This window comes from Quercus robur, chromosome 4 (genome assembly GCF_932294415.1).
Source record: "Quercus robur chromosome 4, dhQueRobu3.1, whole genome shotgun sequence".
Lineage (NCBI taxonomy): Eukaryota > Viridiplantae > Streptophyta > Magnoliopsida > Fagales > Fagaceae > Quercus > Quercus robur.
The window spans coordinates 10,090,056-10,110,812 of record NC_065537.1 but is presented as its reverse complement, the minus strand read 5'-3'; the positions used below and the strand labels follow the sequence as shown (position 1 = coordinate 10,110,812).

The 20,757-nt window shown below is 34.1% G+C and overlaps 1 protein-coding gene across 12 annotated transcripts in view; it reads left to right on the top strand.

Annotated features, from left to right (window-relative positions):
• Positions 1–20,757, top strand: part of LOC126720539 (cysteine-rich repeat secretory protein 38-like) — a 142,294-nt gene that overhangs the window by 59,114 nt on the left and 62,423 nt on the right. For 5 of the 12 annotated variants that reach the window (XM_050423049.1, XM_050423052.1, XM_050423054.1 and 2 more), the window contains exon 1: positions 202–727. In XM_050423049.1, coding sequence (XP_050279006.1) covers positions 246–727 — 482 coding nt within the window. In that variant the 5' untranslated portion in view covers positions 202–245. Of the gene's footprint in view, positions 1–201; positions 728–776; positions 838–3,423; positions 4,291–20,757 lie in introns of those variants that run through there. The other 7 variants (XM_050423055.1, XM_050423058.1, XM_050423061.1 and 4 more) reach the window with 5 other exon arrangements.

Genomic DNA, 20,757 nt, shown 5'->3' with positions numbered 1-20,757 from the left:
GCGCCACCAAAAGATTTTGTGCCAGATTATTGACTCTACGCTCCAGCACGTTCAAAGTCTGAGTGCGATTTTGTACGAGAGGTTTATTAATCAAAAGGATTTGGACTGAGATGAGGTTGCCACTAAGAATAAAGTCAGCATTTTCTACTCCAAACTTGGCCAAAACTTTATAAGTCTCGTCTATTTATAGAGTTCTTGTAGATAATATTACACATCCACAAAACCAACCTTCAATTTCATTCACCATGTTGTGCTCAAAATATATTTCCTTAAGTTTTCTATTATTCAGCCTCTTCCTCCATGCAGTCAATTGTGCTGACCCATTATACCATTTTTGTTTTAGCCAGGAAAACTACACTGCCAATAGCCCTTATGGTACAAACTTGAATGGCTTGCTTAAACTTTTGTCCACCAAAGTTCCTTCAAAAGGGTTTGGGCTCAGCTCGACTGGGCAAGGCCGAGCTCAAGCAAATGGTTTAGCCCTATGCCGAGGTGATGTCTCAAAAACAAACTGTAAGACCTGTGTCATTGATGCGGAGAAAGAGCTTGGTGATCGTTGTCCTTATAAAAAAGGAGCGATAATTTGGTATGATAACTGCCTTTTAAAGTACTCGAACATACATTTCTTTGGAGAAATCGATAACAAAAACAAGTTTTACATGTGGAACGTCGAAGACGTAGAAAATCCCACTTCATTCAATCCAAAAGTTAAGGATTTGTTAAGCAGGTTATCTAATAAAGCTTATGCCAATCCGAAATTCTATGCTACCGGGGACCTAAAGCTTGATTCATCAAGCAAACTATATGGTTTGGCTCAATGCACCAGAGACCTTTCAGGTCTTGATTGTAAGAAGTGTCTTGATACAGCGATTAGTGAACTTCCCAACTGTTGCGATGGAAAACGAGGTGGGCGAGTTGTTGGTGGCAGTTGTAACGTTAGATATGAACTTTACCCCTTTGTTAATGCCTAGACTGTTACGGTTTCCTATGTTTATGTACGAAATTGTGCAATGTAATATGCTTAAAAATAAATAAAATTGTCCAATGAGACAACTTATCTTTGCTTCGTCACATGTATAATTTTGGCCAATTGTAATCATTTGGTTGGATTTTTGGTACTTAGATATTGAAATTTTTGCATGGGGCAGGGGTTTCGCTAAATATTGTTATTTTTTTATGAATAAAAAATAAAAAAAGGGGAGACTTTTACTGTTTTAAAAGCATATTTTATTTGCAAAAATTAAAGACAGATGCGCTTGCCAGGCTACGAACCTAACCTCTCACCTTGTAAGCAACAAGATTGACCAAGTGGCCTTTTTGTGGACTAAGATGCAGTATTATTAAATTTATATTAAATTTATATGATTTATAGTTTCTAACCTTTTATGTCATCTTTCTCAACATATTTAATATTATTAATTTTTTTTTTTCATTGCTAAATTAACTTTTTATTTAAGAATAATACCTATGCAATTTATGAATTTATTTTAAAAGTCTTTTTTAGTTGATTGAAATGATTTCTCTTGAAAGACTATTATAAAATTTCTTTTTATGGTTATTTATGTTGTACTATTTTTTATTAACCTTATAATGTACTATTTTATGTTAACCTTATAATATCATGAAAATTTCATTGAAATTTTGTTTCAATTTTTAAGATATGTTTAGTAAATTTTGCTAATATTTACAAATTTAATATATTTATTTATATTTAAATAATTATTAAATTAATTATGACATTATCACAGTTCGACCCTGGTTCAACCTCGGTTAAACCTTAAAAACCTTGAACCTCTCTCTTTTATGGTTCAATGAACCGTCCGAGTCTAAAAACCATGATATTAACATGTATGGCAACTAATTTGCATTTGGTTGTCTTGTAGATTTGGATTTAATGTTTGTAGGTTGCACCATGACTGTCCATGTTTTCACCCATATCCATATTCCACTTCTATTTGACACTTTCTTGCCTAATTTCATTTTTTAGATAATAATTTATATTTTTTATCAAACCAATTTTCAAAACACTGAGCAGTGGAGTCAATAAGGTTATTCATTGCTCATGGTTTTCAAAATTAATTTTGAGCACATGCAAAACCACGAGCAAGTGATTTCTTTCAACATATTACTTTAATTCCATTGATCCAATAACGGCTTCAGGAAATTTCTTTTGGGGTTGTTAAGAAACTTAAATTAAACAAACTTTAATAAAAAGAGAACTTGAATATAGTGTGTTATTGACAAAAAAAATAAACATAAATACATGAAATTTTACAATATCTTTTTATGAGTTTTCATATTTTGAAATCTTCCCATAATAATTTATTATCAATTGTTATTATCTATTGTTAACGTAGATGTAACCATCTTATTTTATTATGTTTGTATAACATTTTCATTTTTATGTAATTGTCCTTATTTAGTTGTTATTGTTTTTATAAATTATTAACTCACATAACCACACACATCCATACATAAATAATACATTCAACAATCACTAATTTTACTATTTTTTTCTTCGAATCACTAGTTTTATAATAAAAAATTATTATAACATGATAACAATATACACATATAACAAATCCTCTATATTTCTTGGTTGTTAAATTATATAAAGTTATATTATATTTATAACATGTACACATTCACATGCTTTACAATTCACACAAATAACATTATATCAAAAAAGAAAAAAATAATGCACACAATTAGTATCAAACACACACACACACACACTCTCTCTCTCTCTCTCTCTCTCTCTCTCTCTCTCTCTCTCTCTCTCTCTCTCTCTCTCATACAATATAAATTTATAATAAAAAAAGATATTCAAAACTCGCAGACACTCACATTTTATTTTTAGAGTCAGAGATACATAGAAAGACAAATAGAGAATAGAGATGAGATGAGATTGATGAGAGAAAGGGAGACTGATTTGTGTTGTTAATTAGCTTTGGTATGAGTTGATCTATGTTATTCGAATTTGGGCATTAATTTGCAATCAGGGTGTGCAAGATTTAAGTCAAGTTGTGCAAAATTATTTTTAAGGGCAATTAAATTAATAAAAAAATATTTTATATATATATATAAATATTTTTTTTTTCAAGTGAGTGGGTTTTTTTGAACCCCTGAATTACAAGTGCAGCCGCCCCTGCATTGATCCCACAGGAATTTCAGTTGGTTTCTAGTTTCCTTAGAACTCTCATGAGTTAATTAATATAAAAGCGCCACCAAAAGATTTTGTGCCAGATTATTGACTCTACGCTCCAGCACGTTCAAAGTCTGAGTGCGATTTTGTACGAAAGGTTTATTAATCAAAAGGAAGGACTGAGATGAGGTTGCCACTAAGAATAAAGTCAGCATTTTCTACTCCAAACTTGGCCAAACCTTGATAAGTCTCGTCTATTTATAGAGTTCTTGTAGATAATATTACACATCCACAAAACCAACCTTCAATTTCATTCACCATGTTGTGCTCAAAATATATTTCCTTAAGTTTTCTATTATTCAGCCTCTTCCTCCATGCAGTCAATTGTGCTGACCCATTATACCATTTTTGTTTTAGCCAGGAAAACTACACTGCCAATAGCCCTTATGGTACAAACTTGAATGGCTTGTTTAAACTTTTGTCCACCAAAGTTCCTTCAAAAGGGTTTGGGCTCAGCTCGACTGGGCAAGGCCGAGCTCAAGCAAATGGTTTAGCCCTATGCCGAGGTGATGTCTCAAAAACAAACTGTAAGACCTGTGTCATTGATGCGGAGAAAGAGCTTGGTGATCGTTGTCCTTATAAAAAAGGAGCGATAATTTGGTATGATAACTGCCTTTTAAAGTACTCGAACATACATTTCTTTGGAGAAATCGATAACAAAAACAAGTTTTATATGTGGAACGTCGAAGACGTAGAAAATCCCACTTCATTCAATCCAAAAGTTAAGGATTTGTTAAGCAGGTTATCTAATAAAGCTTATGCCAATCCAAAATTCTATGCTACCGGGGACCTAAAGCTTGATTCATCAAGCAAACTATATGGTTTGGCTCAATGCACCAGAGACCTTTCAGGTCTTGATTGTAAGAAGTGTCTTGATACAGCGATTAGTGAACTTCCCAACTGTTGCGATGGAAAACGAGGTGGGCGAGTTGTTGGTGGCAGTTGTAACGTTAGATATGAACTTTACCCCTTTGTTAATGTCTAGACTGTTATGGTTTCCTATGTTTATGTACTAAACTGTGCAATGTAATATGCTTAAAAATAAATAAAATTGTCCAATGAGACAACTTATCTTTGCTTCGTCACATGTATAATTTTGGCCAATTGTAATCATTTGGTTGGATTTTTGGTTCTTAGATGTTGAAATTTTTGCATGGGGCAGGTGTTTTGCTAAATATTGTTATTTTTTTATAAAAAAAAAAAAAAAAAAAGGGAGACTTTTACTGTTTAAAAATATTCGGCAAAATCTTTTTTAGAATTTTTGTTTAACTTGGTTGAGTTCTTTTTGTGTAAAGCCATGTCTATTGCCGGAGGGATGATAAGTACTAAAAGGGAAAAATGTTTCAAACTAAAATCAAATATATATGTGTGACAAATTGATAATTAATATGAAAAAGGAGGCTCTTGGTACTTTAAGTTAAATAATGTGTTTGAACTTGGTAAGGAGTGTAATTAAAGGATGTGTGTGTTTAGCAGTTTATTTCTCATATATATATATATATATATATATAGAATATGTTTAAGTGTCCTATGCCATATCAGCTATTTAATCATAAAGTTGCCATATAATCTCTAATTGTATTTTATTTATTCTAATGCCAAAATAAAAAGGATAGGATTGGCTTCAACCCCTCACTCCCTCCTCCCCTATTTTCCCTTTCTTTGCTTCACCGTTTTCCAATTTTCTAATCAAGTGGCCATACCATCTCAAAGCCAACAGTAATTTACTGTAAACTCTCTTAACAAAAATCTAGATATGAGTTGAAGAGAACCACCTTTAAGCATACTAAGTCTTTTACGTAACTCTCTCTCTAATCTATATTGATTGGCCATAAATCCTCTCTTGTTAATGAGAGTAATCTAATGTCAAGAGCAAGAAACCAACGAATATTTTGAGTGCAACAAAAGAGATAGGCAACAAAGATTCCCATAGTTACTACCATTGGTTCATGGCGGAGAAAGATAAAAGGACCATTTTTTTTTTCAATTTCTTTTTTTTGGAAAAAAAAAAAAAAAAAAAAAAAAAACCTTCAATATAATACTTCAAAGATTTGAAGATTTATAATGAAACATATTTTAACATAATTTCTTGCTAGTTATGGATATTGGAAACAAATCTGAACAAAGAAACATAAAGATCTTTAAGAGATTAGCAGTCAACAGACATTCATGGAGATTAGCGAAGGACAGAGCTTGTGTCGGCTGTTGCAGTGACAACAAAGGCCATTTGGAGGAGTCGCTGTAGTAGAAGAAGAGCAGTGATGATAGTGACGGCAGCTGCAACCACAATTGTTGAGAGAATGGTAGGAAAGGAAAATGAAGTGCTTGGGTCACAGAAAGATATTAGAAAGTCCGATTTTTTTAACAAAATAATAAAATATAATGACTCACATGCCACTCATAAGTTTGTAAAAGCACTTGCAGTAAGCTGTAAAAGACGTTCCAGTTGTAAATAATTTTGTAATTTTTTATTAAAAATGCCACATCATTAACTATTATGAGATTATCATTGAAATATAATTATTATTTGAGAGAGATAATGCTTTAATTTTTATTTAGTATTTTAATAATAATAATAACTAGCCTCATCACACGCGCTCTGCACGTGCGATGAAGCCATTTTATTTATTTTGAGTTCAATATAATTTTTCAATTTGAAATTATCTATTATATGTGAGGTTACACGTGAATGAATTTTTAAAAAACTAAAATTTAGGATTTGAAATAGAGTAAACTACTAGGTTTAGTGTGTGCTAGTTTAAAAAAAAAAAAAAAAATATATATATATATATATAAAACGTGCGTGAAATATATCCAAATAGAAAGTGTGCTAATTTTTAGGAAAAAAGTTTCTCTAGTAGTTTTTTTTATTTTGAATTTTGTTAAATTACAATTTTAACCCTATTTTTTATTTTTTAAGATTAAAGATTATTTAATTAGATTAACGTTTGGTAGATTGTAATAGGCATTGTAATGTAATAGTTATTCCTATGGTTTAGCTATTCAATAGTTTGGTTATGTTTTTATTACAAGGAATAGTCATTCCTTATGAATAGCTATTCTTTAAAATGAGAAATAATTATTCTTCTCTAAAATGATTGTAATAGTTATTCCTTAGTAGATGTAATAACTTCTAACATTAATATATTTTCAAATAAATAAACTTTCCATATCCACCTAACAATTATGGAAATAAAAAATCATTAAAAAATAACTCATCTCTCTAAAATTTAAAATATATTATTTTCTAGGAAATATATTTGTATGGATGAGATATTTCCTAAAATAGATCATAAGTTTTATTCTAATGTTACAACTTACAACCAAATTAATGAATAGGTTTAGTTATTCCATTACAATACCTTTTATTCCTAGTAATAAAGATTACCATTCCTGTTGTAATCCACATTCAATGTACTAAACGTACTATAGGTGTATTTTTAACATTTTCTGAAGATATAACTAACCTTCTGAATCCTCTTAATATATAGAGATAATAGTAGTAGCAAAAACGAATTATCATTGATTAAATGTCATGCATAAAACAAAAATAGGAAACCCAATAAAAACGTAAAGTTGAGTATATTAAATTACCTAATCAATAGCCTCCGCAACAACTTCATCATCTTCGTCAGCTTCACCTTCAGCCTCCTCAATACCATCAATAATAATGGATGGGAAGCTAAATTTGTTGAAAAACTCATGATCTAATTCATGTATCATTATTTCAAACAGGGATGGACCTACAGTAGGGTAGAGGGGGCCATTGCCCCCCCCCCCCCCCCCCCAAATTAAAAAAAAAAAAAACTAATATATGAATCAATCTGAAAAAATCACCGACAAACTCTCTTAAAAAAATATAAAAAAAATAAAAATAAAAAATAAAAAAACCGACAAACTAAAAACTACAAAATAAAAAAATAAATATGGACATCTGAAAACCTAAATTACAATTCTCAAATTTTTACCCTAACCTCACTCTTCCTCCACTGAACCTCATCAAGCATCAATGCCTCCTCAAACCATCACTGTTGCTGCTACTGTTCTTTTACTCAGTTCAGATCCTGACTGTTACTGCTGCTGCTCCTCCTCAGATCCTTGATCACAGTCACACACGGTAAATCTAAGAAATTTCTCTCCTCTCTTAAGTTCATATATATATATATATATATTTTTTTTTTTTTTGTCTTTGCTATATTGCTCTGCCTAGTGCCTTAGCCGTTTGCCCTCTGCCCTCTGTGTTTTTTTTATGGATTGTGGTGAATGTGTTGACTGTATTTGTGAGTCATGGCTTTTATTGGACTGGTGTGTTCACTGTGCTTGTGTCAATATGTGGACCGTAGACTTAGTTTGTGTTTGTAGCTTTGTATTGACTATTGAGTATTGACTACTGTGTAATTATTTGTGGCTTTTTCCTTTTTGTGATGGTGTGGACCGGTTTCAGACTTGTGTTTGTTACTTTTTTTCTTCTTCTTTTTTTTGCTTTTAACTGTAAAGAAATAAAGTGGGACCAAGACAGTAGGATGTGAGTACTGAATTGTGATAGTGAATTTGTTATTTGTGAGAGTAGTCTTTGGTAGTCATTGTTTTGTCACTTGTGAGTACTATTAACTATAAAGACTAGTTTTTGGTAAGTCATAAGTGACTTTTTTTGTGACCAATTGACCAAGTTTTTGGTCTGATTGTTTTGGTTTTATAAAAAATTTTGTCAAGTGACATGGCTAATATTAGTAATATATATATATATATATATATATATGAACTTGTGAACTTTGTCTTTGTCACTTTTGTGTGATGTGGCTAATATTAGTAATATATATAAACTTGTGCTTGTTTGTTTGTGATTATTTTGGTTTTAGATTTTCCCTTTTTTTGGTTGAGAAGTCCCTTTTTTTTTAGTTGGTGTATAGAACTACGAAATATGGAAAAAATGAAACTTTTTTGTTTATTTTAATTTGTAGAACTACGAAATGTGTTGAAATGTTTAAAAAACACTTATTTTGTGTGTTATACTTTGTTGACATTTTTATAATATCAAATGTTTAAGAAACACTTATTTTATATATAGTGTTTTGTTGAATATGAAATATATATAGTGTTTTGTTGAATATGAAATAGGCGTTAGTTTTTATTTGCATAAATAAAAAAATAAAATAAAAAATTGATTTAAGCTTTGGCCCCCAAGTTCAAATCCTAATTCCGTCCCTGGTTGGTGAACGGAGCATCTCAACTCACGGCAATTTCAATCGTAGGCATGGGTGTTCTTGGCAAGACTACTCTTGCCAAGAAAGTTTTTGACAACCATGGCGTGAAGGAACACTTCCATTGCTGCATTTGGGTCACAGTAACTGAATCATACAACATGGAGGAGCTTCTGAAAGAGATGACAAAGCAATACTATAAAGTAATGGGGAAGACTGCACCTGAGGAGATCAACAACTTCAATTTGATTTCACTCGTTGGCAAACTGAGGGAATGTCTACAAAATAAGAGGTGCGTTGTCGTTTTCAATGATTTTTGGGGAACTATAAAGCATGCTTTTACAGATAATAACGAAGGCAGTAGGATTATAGCCACAACACGTAATTATAATGTTGCTTCTTCCTGCAAAGAGTTTTCAATTGTTCATATTCATGAAATACAACCTTTAACTCCTGAAAAGGCCATGGAACTCATTTGCAAAAGGGCATTCAAGTACTCCATCGTTGAGGGATGTCAACCAGAGTTGGAGCAACTATCTGCCTAAATTGTTGCAAGATGCAAAGGGCTACCACTGGCAATTGTGCTTATAGGTGGTCTTCTGTCAACCAAAGAAATGATTGTCTCTGATTGGAAATGCTTTCATGATAATCATAGTTCTGAGCTAGAAAGCAATCCACATCACACAAGCATTAGAAAAATTTTGTCCTTCAGCTATCACGATCTGCCTCACTGCCTCAAATCCTGTTTCTTATACATTGACATGTATCTTTGAGGACTATTCCATAAAATGTTCAAGATTGACAAAACAGTGGATAGCTGAGAGTTTGTAATTGAAAGCTTAAACTTGTGCTAAAATACAAGAGCTTATTCAGACCGCTAAATAAAAATTACGACTAAATTGTTTTTACTCTAATTTAGAATAAGTGTAGAACAAGAGTAAATAAGTGTAATGAACCAATAACACTATCTTAAGTCATATTCGTCCATTATTAACAATAAAAAGAAAGCTTAAGGAATAGGGAGAAGAGATGCAAACATAAGATAATAACGAGACGTGTTATTAAAGAGAAAACCAAAGAACTCGGCGAAAAACCTCTTCGTAACCCTTCAAGTCGAAATTGATCCTCTAGAGAATAAAGTTGGAGTATACGAATAACAAAAAACCCTCCAAATCTAGTCTACCCCATGTACTTGAGCCCTCTAAGCTCCTACTACCAACTGACTTCTTGGAGTCTAGTCTTCTCTAGCTTTCTGGATCCCACAATTCAGCCCAATTGCATCTACCAATAAATGGCTCCTTCTAATGCTTCCCAGCAATACCAAAATCTCACTTTACACTCAAAATGAGTATGTTAAGTGTCTAGGCTAGCAACCTCTCAAAGATCTAAAGATGGAGAGGTAGGAGTAGAGGAAAACCACATGGAAATGTATAAATAATTATGGGTATAATAATCTCTAACTCTCAAGTGTATTTTCTAGGATTTTCTCTCTGAAAGCACTCCTTACAATTTATGAGTAATGAGGGTATATACACTACAACAAACTTTAGTTATATCAACCCTCTTTTATCGAGGGTTTACTAAAATCTGTCGATATAATCTATAAATACAAATGCGGGAGGCTATATTACTTCACTTTATTTCAAAAGTTATTTAATCCCTCAAAATAAGTTATAATACCCTTGAAATAAATGTGAAAAAAAAAAAAAACGCGTCAGTTTTTTCAGCCCACACCCCTTGATAAAAAATTTCAATTTTTTCAGCCCTTGAAAAAAGCCCACAACAAAATTTTCATCCCTGGAAAAAGCCCAACAAAATTTAAAAATATAGCCCAAACGTAACCAACAAACACAAAGCTATTATTATCACTCTTTCGCTGAAGCCTGAAACTGAGAGAGCATAGAAATCTCACAGAGCTTATGGAAATCTCATAGAGCTCGACGATCTTGGAGATCTCATAGAGCTCGACGATCATCAATTTGGTACGTAATCGCACAGCTCCGATTAGGTACGATCTCGGTTTTGTGACTCTTCCTCTCTCTTGGCGTTGTGTTTCTCAGCTCCGGTTAGGTACGAATCACAAATCCTAATTTCGTCTTTGATTTTTTTGTTTTTTTGGTTTACCCACACTTTTTCATCGATTTCCCCATGATTTTCGTTTCACATTTCTCAGAAAATTGATCTCATCATTGATTTCCCTATTTCTATTTCTAATTGATCATTCGCTTTAGAATCTCACTGTAACGTAATCGTTTTCCTCAGGTTGTAGCACAGAAGGAAGCTGAAATCACTGAGCAGGATTCGCTTCTTCTGGTAATCATCATCAGAATTTCGATTTTCTGTCTTTCAACTTCAATTACGGACAATCGCATTTGAATTTCTTTAGCAGAAATTTACATCTGAGCATATTTTCCTTGTTTATGTGATCAGATTCAATTTTCTTTTAGAAAATCCATAGAATTATTTTTTTGTTACTTCATACTCTGTTTCGAGTACTCCATGTAAAATTTGGTTAAAACAAATGGAAATTATTTCTCATTTAATTTTTTGCTAGATTTTAGAGATTTAAGATCGAGAAATTTAATGGTTGTGTTATGCTAATTGAAATTTGAAACAGACGAGGAATTTGCTCCAAATTGCTATATTCAATATTAGTTACATCAGAGGCCTGTATATCAGAGAAATTTAGTAAGCTTCTTGTATTTTTCAGTTGTCATGTGTATGTCTGTGCAGTTTTTGTGTTTAATGTGTGGTGTGTGTGATTGTTGCAGTCAGTTGACTGAGGGTGAGGTTGGTTGGGTGTTGCCATGGGATTATGGGAATGTTAGGATCATGGGTCTCAGCTTTGGGTTGTGGAAATGGAGAGGGAGATTACTGATAGTGGAGGTTAGTGGTAAGGGGATGAACCTAGGGGGGTTTATTTGTCTTGGTTGGGTACATCCACAGCATGAATTGGGTTTATTTGTCTTTCAAAGTGAATTATTGGTTTGGTTTTATAAAATTTTGAGTGTGATTTGACTGTAATGGAAATTTGATGGTGGGTTTAGTTCTTTTTAAATTAAATGCATACCTAGTGAGAACCCTGTTCTCTGAGCTGATGTTGCAATTAGAGTGATGCTGTCTTCTAAAGTGATGTGGAAAGATTGTATAAATATTGTTAACTGCTGCCCGAAATGCAACTCACTTATAATAATTTCTCGAACAAAATGGATTTTTTTTAATCTTCATGGGGCATCCTAGTATCCTACCCTTCTTTCCTTTATTGTTTTTAGTTTTGTTCACTCTTTTGGCAGTTGACTAGATTCTATTATTTCTTCTTTTGCAGCTTACTTGGACCTGCTACAACTTCTATCAGTCAACACCAACAAAATTGGCCAGGGAGAATTATTTCTTTCATTCTGGGTAGGTGAGTTATCCATATTCTTGTGATATACAATGTTTTTGTCTATGTGTGTATGTCTTACACTACATCCATAAATACCTGTTTTAGGACATGACTGTGGGCTTCTACATAAGTAAATGAATGCACTTTGGATGTTTGTTGTTAGAATCCCCTTGATCTCCCATTATTTGATATTTACTTATACTATTATGAATGCCTTAGTGGTTGGACAAACAAATCGTTTACTCTATTGCTTCAATTGTTGAATGATGTGCTTTCTAAAGTTATTGTAGAGTTGCCAAATTCATTATATGAGGCAAAGAAGATGATTCAGGATTTGGGTCTTGATTATGTGAAGATAGATGCTTGTAGAAATAATTGTATGTTGTATTGGAAGGAAAATTCCAACAAAAGTGAGTGTCAAGTTTGTGGCCTCTCAAGATGGAAACCAAGTGAAGGGAGTTATTCGTGAAGATGTCCCGACTTGTGAAATTCATAGCATATCATTTCAACAATTGTGAATGATATGCTTTAGGCATTGAAATCAAAGAATATTTGCTGGTATTGTCAAATTTCGAGTACTTTAAGCTTTGACACTAATTGCTAATTTGGGCCTTGGTTTGGAAGTGTGTTTTTTGTCCATTGCTTTGGAAGATGAATCTCAAGCAGAAGCCTATGCTGAACAAAAGTGATTATATGAATCACTATCTAGAGTTTTTACATTTTATGGTAGCCTTATATTACATTTCCTTCTAAATCATCAAGGACTATGACTTTGTCATGCAGGGTGGTTAGGATAAGTTGGATGTGTGAAGTAAATCTGGAAGCGGTTCTTCTTGCATTGTGCTCAAAGCAATTCAGCCAAGCATAAGTGCCTATGTCTTGTTTGCAGCTTAATTTGGTTGCAAACTAGAGTAAAAGACTGGATATTCTGATTATTTTTAAATTTCATCACCAATGAAACAAGTTCTAACACTTTTCTTTTGTTTTCTATGAATCAGGGGTTTTTGAGAAAACCAACAATTTTGGTGAGCTTGATGATATTAGTTTAGTCCAAGCTAAACTGCCAAAAAAGCTAAAAAAGAGGAGGCAGATGCTGTCTGAGATATAATCGTGTTCCATTACATTTTGTGAGCTTTCCTTGTTTGCCTTTGCTAACAAGTTTAAATTGGCAGATATGAGGAATACATTGGCTACATGTTTCCAGAGGAAACTCAGACGACTAATCTTAGAATATTGGAAGCTGCACATAAGTGGAAGAAGCAAAAGATTTCTGATAAATACTAGCATGGTAATGTGCTTTTGTAGAATTGAAGCTTTTGGTGTAAATACATAATTGCTTTTTTAATGTTAATTGGGTGAAAATGAAGTAGCCTTGACAGTTAGTAGGGCAATAAGTTTTGCTAGAGAACTTTGCATTTCTAAGGTAGAGTTCGAAGGAGATAGTCAGAGAGTTGTCACAGCTATCAACAACCAGGCCCCAACAAAAACCATGGTTTGGTCATGTTATTGAAGAGATTTGGATGTTGTAAGAGATTTTTCATAAATATTGCTTCAAACATGTAAAAAGAGAGGGCAACCAGCTTGCTCATTCCCTAGCTAGAACATTGATGGGCATTTTTTTTCTTCTTCTTTCTTTTATGCTCTTATGAGAATGATTTCTACCGAATTTTGAATATGCTATGAAATAATTGTATGTTCATAGCATATTATTTCAACAATTGTGAATTTTTGTGTATGTATATATATATATATATATATTTGTGCATGATTGTGGTTTTTTTTTTTTTTTTTTTTTTTTTTAAATAAAATAAAATCTTATTTTGAGGGTCAAGAGACCCCTTAAATAACCTTATTTATCAAGGGTTGCAAATATAAATTTTTTAAACCTTGGTAAAAGGTTATTTAAGGGTCTTTTGACCCTCAAAATAAGATTAGAGCACTTGTTTTAAGGGCCACGAAGGCCGTTAAAATTTCTTTTTGGATGGTATATGTTTCGAGGGTTATCAAGGGTCAATTGGACTCTTAAAATAATTTTTTTCAAGGGTTTTTAATACTTTTTTAAGGGTTTTGACCCTTGAAAAAAGTCAGATTTGTTGCAGTGATATAGTATGGGTAAAAAAAAGGTAAAGCAAAACACAACCTTTTTCCAAACAAAGACTTTAGTGAGTCCTTCGCGGGTTGGCCCTTCCCGTGAGATAGTCACAAAAATGACAGCTTAGCACGACTCTGTCTTCTAGTCATGTGCTTCATATGTGGCCTTTTCGCGAGTTGCTTCTCGTGAGCTACTCACGAGCCAGTCGTGAAATCCATTTATTCAACTTTTGAAACTTGATTTTTCACCGATCTCTCACATTTATTCCTTACAAATAAACCCACATATACACAGGGAAGATGATTGAAAAAATTATAATCAAATTTAGCATGAAATTAAAGCCAACACAACATAATTGAAAATCACAACTTTACCGTGATGGAAGAGAAAGGCAAGACATTGGAGGAGGTTGCGGATAAATACTTAGCTGTGCACATCTGTAGAAGTTTGGTTCAAGTTTCAATTGTTAGCATTGATGGGAAAGCTAAACATTGCCATAACCATGATCTGATGCGTGAGGTTATCCTTTCAATAACTACGGAGTTTTTAAGGTTGAATTTATTCAACCATCTAATTGGCTTTATTCCGTGCCAAATTTGCTTGTAATTCAGCATTTAGTAACCCTGTATTTAGGTGGGTTTGTTGTAAGGGTAGTGAGTGAGATAGAGTGAAGTTTGCTCAAGAGTGTGCAAGAAAACAGGGACTCGCGGGTGGGACTCGCGGGTGACTCGCGGCTGCAAGCCGCCAGAAGCAGCACACGTGCCAAGCATGCTGGAGATGAACAGTCATGCTAGCTGAAGCACTACAGGACAAAACAGGACAACTGGCCATACGGTTAACTCGCGACTGGATCTCGCGACTTGGTCAAGCCGCGAGCCACCCCTGTTTTGTAAAACCTGACATTTCACATTCCTCTCCCACTCCAGTATAAATACCCCTTTTACCCACGATTGAAAGAGAGCTTCCAGAGAGAATTTTGAGAGAGAAACCCTAAAGAAAAACCAGATTGTTTCACCCACAATCTCTACCTTAGAGTCTCTTCAAATTCCTCAACTCTCTTCCTCTCCATTGTCAAATCCTTGAGAGGCATTATACCAAACCTGGTTCTCACCATCATCATCACTGTGAGACAGTTGTTTGGATTTCTGGGAAGCAGTTAGAAAGGAACCAATCTTCATTGGTTGATGCTACGGTCTAATAGCGGAATCCGGGAAGCTAGAAAAGAAAAAGGTTCGGCGCAACCTCGTTGGAGCAAGAAGCTTGGAGGGCTTAGGTGCACAGGGTAGATTAGGCTTGGAGGGTCTATTGCTGTCCTTGTATCCCAACTGTATTTTCTAGTGGATTGTTTACCGCTTGGAGGGCGGCGGAGAGGTTTTTCGCCGAGGACTTCGGTTTCCTCTTCGATAACACATCGCGTGTTGTCTTTGTGTTTGCATCTTCCTTCCTCTCTATCTTTGCCTTTTTATTATCTGTTGTGGTTTTATTTTGTTATGGCTTAGATAGTTTTTAACCAATTTCATATTATAGCATGTGTTAAGTTTTCCGCACACTAGTTGTTTGACATTTTGCTTGAATTTGTTAAGTTGTATTTTGGGGGTCTAAACGTTCAAAGGTGTTTTGTACACGTTTTTGAACTTTCAGAGTTCAATTTTTGTCAAGTTCTAGAGAAAGAGGGCTCAAGTTTTCATGGGAAAAGTCGGCGCTTGTCCATTAACAACTATGGTGATGAGTTTCTAAAGGCTGAGAAGTCACAAGTTTTGGATGATCAGTCATGGAAACAGCACAAAAATGTGAAGATATAGATATCCCGTCCATTCTTTTTTTTTGACACTAGACTGGGAGATCAACCCGGAGAAGTTGTAGGGAAATTTTTTCACAAAGGCATTGCTAGTGGACACCTTTTTAAGGTTACAGATTCTAAATCTTGAACGTATATACAAAGTTCAATTGCCCAACAACATTGGAGAGTTAATTCATCTGATGTATCTGGACTTAAGGCGGAGTTACCTAGAGACCATCCCATCATCAATTGGTAACCTACTGAACCTCCAAACTCTTGATCTAAAGCATACCTGTGTATTGAATCGACCTAGACCAGTACAAAAACTGCAAAATCTTAAGCACCTATACATAAGTGAAATGAACATTGTGGATCAATTTATTAGTGGTGATTCCCTGAAGAATCTCCAAACGCTGAAGGGGGCCTTTGTCAATGAGAACAGTCCTCTAAAGGATAGCCTGGACATGTTGATCAACCTCAGAGAATTGTGACTGGTACTCCGGTTGAATCCGTCACAGCAAGTGAAGATGACAGAGCATGTCATGAAACTAAGACACCTTCAATCTTTGCAATTGGACACAACTAATGATTTTGAAGAGCCTAGGGATCTAAGGTTGAAACGTTTGTCAGGCCTTGAAAATCTATCCCGACTATGTTTGCATGGAAGAATTGATAATCCATTTTTCATCATAAATACTAATGGACTCCCACAAAGCCTAACTTACCTTAAGTTGGTGAGGTCTTGTCTTTCAGAAGATCCAATGCATGTGTTACAGAAGCTTCGCAACCTTAGATATCTCTGGTTACTAAATTCTTATACAGGGAAAACCATAGAATGCGATAGGGGAGGCTTTCCCCAGCTTCTAGTCTTGAAATTCGAGAAACTAGGTGAACTGGAAGATTTTTATGTGAATGAACAAGCAATGCAAAAGCTTGTGGGGTTTGAGATTGACACTTGCCGGAGTTTGAAGATCCCCGGTAGTTTAAAGCAATTGAAGACTCTCCATCAATGGAAGTTAACAAAAATGCCAAATATGTTCACAAAAACGATTAAGGAAACCAAAGGGAAAATTTGGAACAATCTTGCCGAATCTCCTGCCATAATTGTTAATGGAGAGCCAGAACAAATGGTTTGCCCACGGGACTTTGAGGTTGTCTTTCTTTCCATTCTTTATTCCTTAATTTTGTGATTTCTTTTTAAACAAACCGAGTTTGACACCGCACATTGTAACAGGTTTTCAATCGCCAAGATAGTTTGAAAGTGGCGTTGAATAAAAACCAGACAAGTCTTTCGTAGATGACGTCTTCTAATGCAATTTTGCTCACCTCGAGGTCACTTCTTTTCTCTTCATGTGTTGCTTACTAATGTGTGTCCCTTGGTTCAAGGGTGTTTCATAGTGTGCTAAATCAAATGCTTCTCAAGCAGATAACTAGAATAAAATGGTAGGCTCTGTAACTAGCAAAGTCATTCCATTCCATATCTGGGTTCCTTCTTTTTCTTGTCTTATGCTCCTTCCATCTTTCCAATTAATGTTTCTGTCAAACTGGCAACTTGGATTGCTGGTTGGCTCTTTTGAATAATCAGCAACTGTGTTCTAGTTATTATTATTATTATTTAAGTTCTTTCAAGAAACTGAATGGCTTCGATGACAAGGGTGTAGTATATAGCATCTCAAAATGCTATTTCGCTCACTATGGCAGCTTAAAATGTGGAATGGAATCCAAACGGATTGGGTAACACTTCAAAAGCTTAACTAGTTGGAAATGGTGCATACCCACAACCACACCCTTCCCTCACGGTATACATGCTTGTTGTAGAACTCTAGGTTGTTTGATTATCTTTGGAATTTTTGTGTACAGTTGTATATTCAAGACAAACCACCTTGGCAACCATTGAACATTCATACTTGGGGTTTATCCAAATTTGACCTATTTTTCAGTTATGAATGTGCACACTCACATTTGCTATATAAATTATAAAGAAATCTCACAAGAAACTAAAGAGAAATTATATGCAAGAGTTAGCCATACACCTGGAGCCAAGTGCTTAACGATTCAACCTGATGTCCAAGATGTGAATTTTTTCCCCATAAGGCTTATGCAACTCAATTAGTTATTACAAACTTTTGATAATTAAACCAGAGACCTAATCCCCTATTCATATAAACCTACAGTATCAATGATTGTTTTTGGTAAAAATGAACTTAATTAATTAACAAACAATTACACCAGCTTTATATACACAGCTGAGACTAAGAAACAGAATAAACGGAGTTAACAAACTAACTAATCACTCTAACTAACTCTCTCACGTGTCAAACATGTACAACTAACAAACTATTTATGACTACACTAAACTACAAGTCGTTTATTAAGACATATACAAAACTACAGGTAGTTTATCAGCTTCTTTTACTTGCAGTATTTCTTCTTCTTTTATTCTGCAGTTCAACTTGCTGTCTGCCTCTTTAGCTTAGATGATCCTTCTTCTTGCCATTACTCTGATATACAGACACTTGACAGCTTAAAAACAGATAGAAGCATAAAGATAGATAAATTTAAAAAATTAATTAATTAATTAAAAAAAAAAAAAAAAACCCTAACAAAATACAGGAAAATTTTGATAATTGAGCGGCAAATTTAACTAAGGTAAAATAATATGATACAATTCAGAAATAACTTCCTTGCAGAATTCATGACACACACAGGCCGTCTGCCACTCTCTCTAACAATGACAGGATGGTAGGTTCACAAACCAATATACACTGCAAATTCTCAACTATGGTCAAGTTTAGAACAATTGAAACATAACCGAATTTTACTCACACAATCTTTACTCCATTGTCATTGAAGCAATCTAATTTACATATTGAACACAAGCATTGGATTCTCCCTTCCCTGAGAATAAATATGGGAAATTGCTACTTTGTTTCATGTGTTTATTCTGTATAATTAAAATCCATAGTAATACAACCTGTCAAGTAAACAAGAAGCTGGCCATCTAGAGAAAATCACAAACCAGATCTTTCTGGTTCAATTAGCAGAGTAACACAAACGTGCAAAGTCAACAATGAGCAGGAAAGGTAATATGTGACCAGCCAAAGGAATTTATCAAAACTTAATAGTAATACCTGGAAACTATGCATATAATAACTTACTTCTCTACCAAAATAATCTCTAAGAATCAGCAATGTTATGGATGTGTGACCAACAAAAGAAGGGCATCCTATTCTTTCTATCCGCTAGAAGGCCACATAAAACACAACGTAGATTTCATTCTCCTTGGTGCTCAACAATACTGAAGAAACAGGCATGGGGTGTGTTAAATATTAGCAACGCGATGTGTTATATCATGTTGTGTATGCTAGAGTAGATGCGGAAGAGGAAGCATAGAAGAGGAACACTGAGAACACAAGGGTTACGTGGTTCAGCCTTACGGCCTACATCCACGGAGGAATCCCTTAAGGGCTACATCTTTATTATATGAGAGTGTAGTACAATAACCTCCTGTGTTACAATGAACCCTAACATGAGTATATATAGGCGACTAAACCCTAGACTACTAGTACAAGCAGGAATGGGCTTGGGCCTATTATATTGGGCTAATATGTCTAATATATATCTCTAACACCCTCCCTCAAACTCAAGGCGGAAGCTTGATGAAGACTTGAGGTTGGATAAGCATGAGAAGATCACTTGAAGATGCCTTGTAGAATGCCTTTGAAGAAACCACAATGAAGAATGTGCCAATTGTCCAATTTCAAAACTTCAAATGAAGAAACGGAGGCCAAAATCGGAATCTACGTGAAAAACTGAGCAAGATAGACCCTTTTGGAAATTTTGACTTTTGGTCAAAGGTCAACGCAAAAAGTCAAAGTCAATTGGGCTAATATGTCTAATATATATCTCTAACAGGGTGGACATAGCATCCGACAAGCTCAACAATGCCATTTAGCTCATTATAAAGCTCCACATTCCTGTAAAGTTTAATGTCTAAACTAGTTAAAACTCCTTTGACACTCCCAAGTGTTATTTTCACAGAAGCTGCTATCTGATTTTGAATCCACTGGATTCTGATTCCCAACCAGCTTGTTGTCAAAATGAACTGGAGATTTTTCTAAATGTGAACCAGATAATTGAAAAACATCCGAAGTATCCTGAACAAAGTTTCTCTGAATAAAGTTTCTCTCCAAACTAGTTTGGAGAGAAACACTTCAAACTTTTCATATATTTCTTTTTTAAGTGTGAATTTTGAAAATCTAACCGTTAAATTTCATGTTCCTTATGTTCTTAACATGCATATCAAATTCAGTTCAAATCGGATATTATTTACTATTTGATCAATTATCTTATTTTTTATATACAACTTTAGATTACAAAAACTTGAAATTATAATATTTATTTGATGACATAGCAATTGATTATTGATTTTCTTGAAATTTTGTAAACATTAAGGATGTAATAAGAATATGCAATCTAACGATTGGATTTTCAAAATTCACACTCAATATAGATATATATGATGAGTTTGTAGGGTTTTTCTCCAAACTAATTTAGAGAGAAACTTTGTTCAAGTATCCTTGTCATCAAAGGCAAAAGCCAATGCATTATTTTCTGACATGGCAGGAGCCATATTGTTTTTAAACTTTTGGAATTAATGGTAGTATTGTAACATCCCTTGAGTTTAAATATATATATATATATATATATATATATATATATATGTAAGTCAGAATTTTGTGGACCACATGTGCCCCCACCTAACCCCACTACCCATCATTCTCATCCACTCAATTTCACCCACATCCCTTCTCTCTTTGGCCGGCTCTCTCCTTTCTTTCTTTCTTTCATTTTCTCTCTTTTCTTTTCATTTTGCTGAAACACACACACACTCACCCGCCTGCCTCCACTCCAAAATACACTATCTCACCATCATTTTTCCGGCAAGATCACCGGAAAAATACTTAGGAACTCCAAAGCATCTTCATTATTTTATTTGAGGTAAAAGTTCAAATCTTTTTTTTTTTTTATGAGTATTATGTTCTTGTTTGAGGTTATTTTACTCAAGCTTTAATAATGTTATTCATGTGATTT